The sequence below is a fragment of the Eleutherodactylus coqui genome, chromosome 4 (genome assembly GCF_035609145.1).
Source record: "Eleutherodactylus coqui strain aEleCoq1 chromosome 4, aEleCoq1.hap1, whole genome shotgun sequence".
Taxonomy (NCBI): Eukaryota; Metazoa; Chordata; class Amphibia; order Anura; family Eleutherodactylidae; genus Eleutherodactylus; species Eleutherodactylus coqui.
In genome coordinates this window covers 34,330,671-34,343,030 of record NC_089840.1, presented here as the reverse complement: position 1 = coordinate 34,343,030, position 12,360 = coordinate 34,330,671, and the positions used below count along the sequence as shown (strand labels likewise).

The window sequence follows — 12,360 nt, the reverse complement described above, 5'->3', positions numbered from 1 at the left end:
GCTTTATACACTCCATTGTATAGTGATCACCCCACCTTATACACCCCACTGTATAGTGATCACCCAACATACTTTATAAACCCCACTGTATAGTGATCACCCAAACCACTTTATACACTCCACTGTATAGTGATCATCCCAATCACCTTATACACTCCACTGTATAGTGATCACCCAAACCACTTTATACACTCCACTGTATAGTGATCACCCCAATCACCTTATACACTCCACTGTATAGTGATCACCCCACCTTATACACTCCACTGTATAGTGATCACCCAAACCACTTTATACACTCCACTGTACAGTGATCACCCCACCTAATACACTCCACTGTATAGGGATCACCCAAACCGCTTTATACACTCCACTGCATAGTGATCATAGGAACCTCTTTATACACTCCACTGTATAGTGATCAACCCAACCATCTTATATACACCACTGTATGGTGATCACCCCACCTTATATACTCCACTGTATAGTGATCACCCCATCCGCTTTATACACTCCACTGTATAGTGATCACCCCATCCGCTTTATACACTCCACTGTATAGTGATCACCCCAACCATTTTATATACTCCACTGTATAGTGATCACCCCAACTGCTTTATACACTCCACTGTATAGTGATCACCCCAACCGCTTTATACACACCACTGTATAGTGGTCACCCAAACCACCTTATAAACCCCCCTGTACAGTGATCACCCCAACCGCTTTATATACTCCACTGTATAGTGATCACCCCAGCCGCTTTATACACTCCACTGTATAGTGATCACCCCACCTAATACACTCCACTGTATAGTGATGACCCCAACCACCTTATACACACATCACAGTACAGTGATCACACCCACCGCTTTATACACACCACTGTATAGTGATCACCCCAACCACCTTATACACACCACTGTATAGTGATCACCCAACATACTTTATACTCCTCACTGTATAGTGATCACACCAAACACTTTATACACACCACTGTATAGTGATAACCCCAACCACCTTATACACACATCACAGTACAGTGATCACACCAACCGCTTTATATACCCCACTGTATAGTGATCGCTCCACCTTATACACTGCACTGTACAGTAAACACCCAACATACTTTATACTCCTCACTGTATGGTGATCACCTCAACCGCTTTTTTACACACAACCGTATAGTAATCGCCCCACCTTATACACCCCACTATATAGTGATCACCCAACACCCTTTATACACCCCACTGTACAGTGATCACCCAACATACTTTATACTAACCACTGTATAGTGTTCACCCTAACCACTTCATACACACCACTATGTAGTGATCATCCCACCTTATACACCCCACTGTATAGTGGTCACCCTAACCACTTTATAAAATCCGCTGTACAGTGATCACACCAACCTCTTTATACACCCCACTGTATAGTGATCACCCAACATATTTGATAAACCCCACTGTATAGTGATCACCCTAACCACTTTATACACCCCATTATGCAGTGATCACCCAACATACTTTATACATCCCTCTGTATAGTGATCACCCCCAGCCACCCTATACACCCCACTGTATAGTGATCACCCCAACCACTTTATACACCTCACTGTATAGTGATCACCCAAGTTATCTTATACAACCCTCTGTATAGTGATCACCCAACATACTTTATACACTCCACAGTGTAATGATCACCCCAACCACCTTATACACACCACTGTACAGTGATCAGTTCACCCACATTATACACTCGACTGTAAAGTGATCTCCCCAACCACTTTATACACCCCACTGTGCAGCGATCACTCAACCTACATTATACACCCCACTGTACGGTGATCACCCAACCACAGTTTACACCTCACTGTATGGTGATCACCTTTCCCACAAAACACCCCACTGTACAGTGGTCACTCCACCCATATTATACATCCCTTGGACAATTGTCCAACCTACATTCATGAAAAATATTAAGTACATTTGAATTCTATGATTTTACAAATCACGACATAATAAAAAAAAAACATCTAGTCCTTAGAAGGTCCTAAAAATTGGTAAATACAACCTCAGATGAACAACAACAGATGATAAATTAGGCCATTTCATTATTTAACAAAACTAGGCCAACATTCAGAAGCAGTGGCTGAAAAATTAAGTACACCCATACTGCTTTTATAGGAATTAAGATGGTAAGTAATAGCCAGGTGCTGCTAATCAAATGTCCTTGATTAATTTATCATCAGCAATTCTGACCACCTCTATAAAAGAAGATGTTTTGGCAGTTTGCTGCTCTGGAGCATTCAGGCATGTGTTAATACACTGCCAAAGAGAAAATACATCAGCAATGATCTTAGGATGGTCTTAGATGGAACAAATGTTGGGTGCTTAGCGCCCGACAGCCATCCCAATGACTATCACTCCGGTGCTTTCACACAGGAGCGATAATTTGGAAAATGAAGGCGGCTGCTAACCTCCATTCACTATAAACAGGCAGTCATTCAAAGCTGAGCGAGAAGTCACTCACTAGTCGTTCCATTTCAGTGAACGGAAACGGAATGACTATCGATTATTGAGCGACTTCTCGCTCAGTACCCTATTGGGTGCTGTGGTTTCACGGGCTGACGGTCACCCATAATCACTTGTTTGAGCTATTATTCAGGTGACTATGTAAAAGTACCCAATTGTTGCTGCACATCAATCCGGGGAGGGTTATAAGGCCATTTCCAAACAAATTGGAATCCATAATTCTACAGAAAGAAAGTGGAAAATATTTAAGACAGCAGACAACCTTCCCCGAAGTGGATGTCCTGGCAAATCCACCCAAAGGTCAGACCATGGAATGCTCTGAGAAACTACAGAAAACCCAAGAGCTACGTCTCTGACTCTAAGGACCTGAGCATTCTAAATGGTTAGGTTCCTGACAGTACAATTAGAAGACAATTGACCAAGTATGGCTAGTGTGAAAGGGTTGCCAAAATGGCCGATTGTAATTGTATAGTAAGGGCTTGTTCACATGAGCATATTTGCGCAACGTATTGTGTGCACAATTTTTGCAGGTGTAACACCACAATAAACTTACTGTGCATATGGCCGGAGGCCTAGTCCTTGTCACGGTGACACCACACTCTAATTGGACTCTCCAGATGATATGATGCAGAAATAACGGAGACGAGTCCAGTAAATTAGTAATCCGAGAGTGAGCAGATTTACTAATTGAGGTAATTTGCAATGAATACGATAGATTACAGTACTTGGTGGAAATACAGTCGTAATGATGACGCTGTAACACTCTCTCTATAATATTTACTGTAGATAGACGACTTAGACAATTTCCCCACTTATAGATTTGACTGTAGAATTGATTTAGATTAACTGAAGAATAACTGAAGCAGGATAAGTGGCTAGAAGACTGATCACAGTTTGACTTCACCGGAAAGTTACAACTCACTATTTTTGTAGAAGTTGATGTCAGAGAGATGCTACTCTTCCTCTGCTGTGAGATGCCAAGGGGACGGGTGTTAACCGCATTCGACCTTAAGGCAAAATATGCTACACTCCTCGCTCTCACTGTCTGACATCCTCCTCCTTCCTGACTCTGATGACGACTCCCTAACTGCTCACAGGCTCCTTCTTCTATCACCTCTCGCTACCCACCCTTGCATAGGAGCTTGCGTGACTGCTTCCCGCACTTGGGGCTCTGCACCAGTTAGATTAAACTTGACTGTCAGCCAATGGGAGGCCAGCTGACATCAGGGATGAGCTCATTACTTAGAGCAGAAGGGGAGACACAGGGTCTCTCCCACAGACAGCACCTTCAGTATCCAGAGATGGCATACAGACAGGTAAGATAGGACAGGTGTGCTGTGTGTTTTCTGTAGTGCCTGCTGGGACACTACACAAGCATAATACAAAGTGCACAGAACCCATTGATTTCAAGAGGTTTGTTCACATAAGGGTATTTTTTCATGCGATGTGCGATTGCATGAAAAAATATTCAGCATTATCTATTTTGGTGCATGCAATAAGGCATTGAAGTGAATGGGGAGGCGCAAATACTCAGGAAATCTGCGTATTCAGTGCGTATTTGCACGCCATTTCAATGAGTTTATGTGCGCTTTTTTTGTATGTGCAGTATACCTAGTCCCGCTAGAGCAGGGGTCCCCAACTCCAGTCCTCAGGGACCACCAACAGGTCATGTTTTCAGTATATCCTATAGTAAGAACTCCTGTGGCAATGTCTGTGGCACCGACCATAATTACATCACCTGTGCAAAACTAAGGAAATCCTGAAAACATGACCCGTTGGTGGTCCCCGAGGACTGGAGTTGGGGAACACTGCGCTAGAGCACAGAGTGACTTTTTTCTTCGTAATTTTGGATACCTGATAAAGGCCCCTGGTTATCCAGGGAGCCCTCTTTGGCTCCAGACGTCTCTCCAGTTATTCCGGATAAGTAGATCAAGGCCTTCTTATTTCAACGCTAACTAGGACGAGGGGTGCAAGTGGGATAGCCCTAGTCAGGGTGAACCCACCATGCACCAGGTGACCTAATATTCACGCTTATCATTTTTTGAAAAATAGCATGAGGCGCTTTTCTTATATTTCTTTTCTCTATTTCAAGTTATTGCTACTAAGGGTGCTTCTACAAGCTACTGATTCGTGAGGTGTTCTTAATTTTTCACACACTGCTTCTGCATTTTGGCCTAGTTTTTGTTAAATAAACAATGACACAGTTTAATTTGTCATGTGTTGTTGCTCATCTCTGCCTTATTTTAAGACCTGCTAAGTACCAGATTTTTTTTTATCATGTCCTAATACATAGCACCATAGAATTCAAAGAGGGTGTACTTTGTTTCTCATGCCTGTACATTATACAGACCATTATACAATGATCAACCCACCCTCAATATATACCCCAATGTACAGTGATCACCCCACTTGCATTACTTGCCATACTTTACAGTAATCACCCCCATCCACTTTATACACCCCATAATACAGTGACCACCCCATCCACATAACACACCCCAGTCTATTGATTGTAGGGTGTGAATTGTTGGGATGTCTTTAATTTTTTTTTTTTAAACTAGGAGTCCACTTACTTATAAAGAGCCGCCACACATACCTTCCACAATCACTACCACTGTCTCCTCGCACCTGGGGTTCCCATCTTCTTTATAGACTTTCAGTGTATAGTTGGTCTTCTCATTTGGTCTCCTGAGGAACAGGGATCCATTCTGGTGGAGCGTACACGGGAGCGTGATATCCTTACAGCCACTATAATACGATGGTGTGGACTCTTTTTTTTTGTTCCATCTTGCCAGACGGAGCTTTCCTTCTTCCCACTGCAGATCGTCCAAGTCTTCCACTTGGCATCCTGGGACTTTGAGTAAAGCTGTGTGGTTTTGGAGTATATAATTTTCTATGGTTTTAGTTTCCACCATCCCTGTAAGAAACACTACAATGGTCAGACCGGAGGTGTTCGCACATCACAAACCAGGGAATAAATCAATGAAAGCGAGCGTTTTAACCCCAAAACAGCCCCTACTCACAACGGAACTAGAGAACGTTGTGACAATGTTTACCATAAACCCAGGACCTCCTCGACAGCACTGCCCTGCTAGAAGCATGCTTGTACTGGTTGCCCACATCTGTACCGGACTGTTGACTTACCTCCCAATATTCATGGCTGTCCTGATTCAACCAGCCCATATCAGCATATATCCACCTAGAAATGGCTGTTTTTGACACGACCGCCTCCCCATACGGCTGTATCGCAGTATACAGTAGATGGTCTGTATTCATTTTGAAGCGTGCTAAAGGTCAGCATATCTGCTGTTTGTGATTTCAATGCCATAGATTGGCCACAGGGTGTAGTCAGAAAGATGTATCCTCCGATACATCTCAATACTGGTCCTAGATTGAAATAACAAAAGCATACTTTAATCGAAACGTATGGATGCGCTACATGATGGTATGGTGGACGGGCCCCTGTGTGTTGGGGCCCCTGTAAGAGATAGAGAGTAAAACACAAGTGCACAGTTGAAGAGTAGCATATGAGAAGCAGAAATCTGCTTTCGCACCTCTCTAAATCCCGTGGGACCGCTGCTATGACTGAAGTAAGGAAAGCGTTCTCGAAGTGGCCTTCTCCTGCTATAAGACATGCATGGAGCCGTCATGGACTTGTGTTCATTCCAGGGACACTCAACCTGAATCTCCTGAAGATGACAGTGGGTGACTTCTTGGATGACGGCCCCTATCGTAGCAGGAGGCGGCTACTTTGAATACGCTTCCCTTACTTTAGTCATTGCAGGAGTCCCATAGGACTTACACTCAGAAAGTGGATTACTGCTTCTCTCATGCCACTCCTCAACTTTGCAATTCAGTATTACTCTCCCTCTCTTACAGGAGCCAAAACACAATTAAAATTCATGTTCCGAGGCTCCCAGGGGCCCGTGCGCCATACCATCATGTAGCACATCTGTCTTGTTGTTCAATACACTATTATTCTTTCAACATAGGACACCAGTATTGAGATATAGCGCTCAAATCAGTCTTTTTGACTACACCCTGTATAGCACCCATGGCTATAGCATTTGCATATTATTCCTTTATTTAATTCATTTACATAGCACATACATATAACACACATTGTGAGCCCCAATGGAAAGTGATGACAATCTAGGTTTACCTATTAGCATGTTTTTCAAGTGTGGAAGGAAAATCGCGCAAACACTGGGAGAACATATAAACACCATGCTGATGTTGCCCTTGGTCAGATTTGAACCCAAGACCCCAGGCTACAGTATTAACCACTGAGCCACTATGATAAGCTGTTTCCAGAATATACACTGGCATGCCAAAAGTCATGGGACAGGAACTAATATCATGTAGGACCTCCTCTAGCCAAGTGCAGTGCAGCAGCTCGACATGGTATTGATTCCACAGGTGGATAGAAGACATCTGGAGAGATGCTGAGCAGGGGATGCAGAGGATGCGGTTACTCCCGGGACTTACATATCCTTACGGAGTTCCTGACTAGACAGCCAAAGTTAAGAATTAACCACAAAAACATATATGAGGTTTTAAAGAATTTTTTTATGTCTTTGATCCTGAAGGCCTATCCGTAAGTCTGACTCCCCACACCTTGACTAACCAGCTGATTGAAGCGGTTGCGGTTAGTGTTACTTATTGTGATTCGCTGGTCTATAAAATTGGGCTGATCTTTGCAAAATTGGATAAAGGCAGCACAGCCCAATTTTTAGCAAAAAAAATTAAAAAAATTTAAAAATCAGCAAAAAAGAGGAGGAGGACCTGCATTTTACTCCCATTAACTTTAATGGGGATCAAGTGGTCCCGATTTATTTTTGGAAATCAGTCTGATCCTGACTTGAAGAGATTTGTCCAATAATTCAGTCATCTCTAGTTGTGGTGTTCCAGCAACTTACATCGTGTAGCAGCTGTGAATGAGACTGAGCTGCATTATCAGCGTAGCCACAACACAATGTATGGCGCCAGCGCACAACAGCTTTTTCAGTCAGCTTTTTAGTCGGGGGCCGGAAGTCAGACCTTCATATCAAAGTCCCTAGAAAACCTCATTATCCCATTCCCATCCCAGACTACTATGGTATGCATCATGTATACTAACACGTTCATCAATGTAGACCTGTAGAGATATTAGTTATTAACCGCAAAACCACTCTAGACCACCAGGAGTATGACAGGAATACTTAACCACCACCAAAAATTCCCCATGTAAAAGTTTATGATGTTTTTGCAGGAAGTTGGCTGTCTGGACTCAAACATGGGTCTTCCTGTGTTCTGGATGGTGGCTCTCCCCTGTGAGCTATCCAAATTGCTGGATGAGCTTCCCTGCTGAGCCTAACCTTGTTCTATGTTCCTGTTAGCCTAGTTCCTGCCTCCCTGTCCTGGCCGCGCATATATATCTATATTCCACAACACTTCTGCTCGATTCAACCCAAACAACCAATCACTGTGAATCAGCCAACCCAAACAACCAATCAGGTTGTGAATCGAGCAGAAGTGTTGTGGAATATAGATATATGCGCTGGCCGTGCTCTGTTTCTGATTGGGACTTCCTTTAAAACCCTACCCCCAGCTCCTCGTGAGATTATTGTGCTTCAGTCGTGATTAAAGGGGTTGTCTCACGCCGAAACGTTTTTTTTTTTTATTCAATAGGCCCCCCGTTCGGCGCGAGACAAACCCGATGCATGTGTTAAGAAAAAAACGGGTAGTACTTACCCGAATCCCCGTGCTGCGGTGACTTCTTCCTTCTTCTTACTTACCTTAGTAAGATGGCCGCCGGGATCTTCACTGTGAGGTCCATTGCCGATTCCAGCCTCCTGATTGGCTGGAATCGGCACACGTGACGGGGCGGAGCTACAAGGAGCAGCTCTCCGGCACAAGCGGCCCCATTCAGAAGGCAGAAGACCGCACAGCGCAAGCGCGTCTAAAATCGCCAGAAGAGGCGATTTTAGACGGATCCATGGAGACGAGGACGCTAGCAACGGAACAGGTAAGTGAATAACTTCCGTATGGCTCATAATTAATGCACGATGTATATTACAAAGTGCATTAATATGGCCATACAGAAGTGCATAACCCCACATGCTTTCATGAGACAACCCCTTTAAGTTCCTCTCCTCCTCCATTGTACTGCGAACCTGAGACCACCTGATACCAACCTCTGGCTTCCCCCTGACTACTCTCTGGACCTGCACAGTAACTACACCCGTAGCTCCATACACATCCAGGGCCAGAAAACGTTACATTGGCACAGTCCAAATAGTAGTGCACTTGAAAAACCCCTCCTTCTGAAAACCCTGCATTTATCCTTGAAGAGGGGCCCCTCTTTAGCACAGCTGGCGTGTAGGGTAAATAAGGCTTTGTTAGGCCTCAGTTCAGGGTTTCTGTCTCTCTGCTTTGTTTTTCAAGGAGAAAAATCACAATAAAATGAATCCATTTCTTCCCCATTGATTTCAATAGGGTTTAAAAAAACTGAATGCAAATGAAAAGGCTTCAGTTTGCTTCCATTTTTGTTAGGTTTTTATTTTTTTTGGAAGAAAAATAGTCCATCTGCAGTGTTATTTTTCCATTAAAAAACCCCCCAAAACTGAAATCTAATGCAATTGAATCAAACTGAACCCTTTTCTGTTTGCTTTCCGGTTTTTTTTTTTTTGAAACCCCATTCAAATCAATAGGGAAAAAAAGAATATGTTTTTTCCATTTTTTTCAGTTTCTTCCCTCTAAAAACAGAGCAGAAGAGAGACGGAAAACTTGAACTGACCCTAACGCAGGTGTGACAGCAGCCTGAGGCCGCCTTCACACGACCATATGTCGTGTCGTATAATCGCATGAATGAAAATTTGCTGCGATCGAGTTCACGTATTTCATGCCATTCATATGGGGATCTGCTGCGTAAAAAAAAATACGCTGAACTGTTGAAAAGCAGCGATTGGCAGAAATCCTCGGAATAACTGGTAATGCTTAACTAGGGCGCTGTTCCCAGCGTTATACGCAAGGTAACTCCCTCCCACTTCCTTTTTTTCCAGCTTCCATAGAAGTCTGTGGTCTGTGTATTTTGGCAAAAGATAGGGCAAGACCTATCTCTTCACGGCGTGTATGAAACTGGCGACCAAAAACGGTTACATATGTGCTATTTTTTCACGATTTTTTTATGTGGCAAAAAAACCCCGTTCTTTTGGATGAATACATTGGAATCCAATGCATCGCAGGGTCGCAGTTTTTGGGTAATTTTTTAACATGGCTAAGTACATGCATAAATACAGTCGTGTGAATAAGCCCTAAAGCAGAGTATTTGTAGCTGAACGCTATATGTAGATCACATGTGGAGCTCGGCATGGAAACTGATCTGCCCTTTTGAAGTAGATTTGAATACTTTGTACGAGCGGAAGGCGATGTTAATCTCACCGAGAGAAGAAGCCGAGTTACTTGGAAGTGTTGCATGTTCACGTGTGGAAATCTTTTGTCACCCACACATAAAGGGAATGTACAAAGCTAGAGATACGTGTCGGCTTCCTCCCCCAAAACAATGCTACACCTGTCCATGGGTTGTGTCCAGTATTGCAGATCAGCATCATGGAATTTACTGGGAAACAGCTGCAATACCTCACTCAGCCTGTGGTCAGATGTGGCAGTATTTTTGTAAATAATAAGGCCTGTTTCACACAGGCGACGCGATATCAGCGTGAGAAAAATCACAGCGATATCGTATCGGTGGTCCATGCTGTAATCTGATACTACGATTTTGTGGCACTACAAAGTCGCAAGTGGTACTACAAGGATTTTCGGGGGTGGGCAGTGACTTGAACTATAAGCCCTACCCTGAACATAAGCCCTAGCTGCAGAAAAAAAACAAATTAGTTCATCAATCACAGCCATTCAATAGATGGCTGTGATTGGTTCATGGAGCGCTGACTCTGATTGGCTGAGCAGCACGGTGCTCAGCCAATCAGAGGCAGCGCTTCCTGGAGGGGGGGGGGGGGTTCCAATTCCTTGCCAAAGATATCCCTGAAGACCAGTGTCGGGGACCGGGGAGAAGATGCAGCGGAGCTGGTCAGCGCTTCTAGGTGATGTATGTGTTTTTTTTCTTCAGCTCTTCTTTCTTATTCCAAACAAGACATAAAGGTTGATAAAGACATACATAAAGTGTTACCTGCTGTATGTTTTTGTCAACCTGTATGTCTTAATGGATTAATAAAGAAGACTTACGACTAAGGACTGGACTTCCCTGAACTCTCCGAAACGACAACCTTGGTTACAACTTATTAGGAGGCGGTTTCTGTGTAGTACTCCATACCCCACTCCTCCAAAGTAAGCTTCTTCTTCTCTTCTTACTAAAAGGAAGTGGATACATGAATAAGTTACCCCTCTTACCAACTTTTTAAATGTGCACTTTGATCTTTTACCCCGGCATCTGCGTTACTGCACTTCCTGCGCATATGCGGGGGCAGGGGAGTGAAAGAGGTCAGGGGTCAGAATCTCTGATAATTAGTGGCAGCTGGATCGGAGCTACATACTGAGGTAAAGAACTTTATGGTGGGGTTGCTGTCCAGCATTGCTCACAACTAGAAATTATTTTTTACCGAGAATTAATATGACCAGAAAAAAATAAATACCAGCACCAGTCTTTGGATTTAATTACTGGCTGCACTGGTGAGATACCAGCTGCGTGGCAACCTAGAAGGTCACAATAGTTAGCAGGGCTGGTTCTGTACAATGGTCCAGCGATCTTTTATATAACTAGGGTAGTATACATAAAGCTGTATGAGCCGCTCCCCAGCTGGCTTCTGTGTATGTTGTAGGCATTTAAAGGGTGAAGTTGTGGATGGAGTATACCTCCCTCCCAGGCTTTTAGTCTGGACGGGGTGGCGCTCCAGTCCACAACTTCACCCTAGTCCTCAGAAAGCACAGCTGTAGGCCCTGACCTCATTACTGGAGTATAAAAGACTGCAGCTCCAGGAAGTCAGGGCCTGACAGCCTGAGGAGGAAACCTCTGAGCACTTGGTATGCTGCAAACTGCGTTTTTGTTTGTATGGACTTGAGCACCCTGAGCGGTGCCTATGCTACGTTGAAGGACACTATTTTGTTTGCTTTGCTAGAAAAATAAAGCTTGACGTAAGTTCATCTACTGTTTTGGAGTCCAGTGTGTCGCTGCCGCCCCCCCTTGGAGGACACTTTATCACAATGTGCAAAAATCAAGTACCTTTTGAATACATGGAGTGTGGTGGATACTGATGAAAAAAGAGGTAAGGTTCTGAGGGAGGACGTAAAAGAGGAGTAAACGGAGAAGACTTAGATTAATGGGATAGGACTCCCTAAAGAGATGTGTTTTTAGGCCACACATAAAACTGTGGGTATTGGTAATTAACTTCATTGTCCGGAATAGTACATTCCAGTGAACTGGTGCAGCACAAGAAGAGTCTTGAAGACATGAGTGGATGGTTGGAATTATGGAGGATCTTGGTCTTAGATTGATGGCAGAATGGAAAGCACGGGTAGGGCAGTAGATATAGATGAGGGAGGTGCATCATTGTGAAGAGCATTATGGATGAGAGAAAGTGATAAGAATAGATTGTCTTCTATAGTTGACGGGCAACCAGTGCAGTGACTGACACTGGGTAATGGCATCTGTGTAGTGATTGGACAGAAAGATGAGTCAGGCTCTTGCATTCAGGATAGATTGGAGAGGCCAGAGTTTAGTGAGGTGGAGATTGGTCAGTAATGATTTACAGTAGTCAAGATGACAATGAATCAGGGCAGCAATAAGCGATTTTTCTGTTTCCACAGTAAGAAAAGGACACTTTCTGGA

The 12,360-nt window shown here is 43.7% G+C and overlaps 1 protein-coding gene across 1 annotated transcript in view; it reads right to left on the bottom strand.

The window, feature by feature from the left end:
- CD2 (CD2 molecule) overlaps positions 1-12,360 on the bottom strand; it is a 37,848-nt gene that overhangs the window by 6,987 nt on the left and 18,501 nt on the right. The window contains exon 2 of the mRNA XM_066598540.1: positions 5,134-5,454. Coding sequence (XP_066454637.1) covers positions 5,134-5,454 — 321 coding nt within the window. The remainder of the gene's footprint in view (positions 1-5,133; positions 5,455-12,360) is intronic.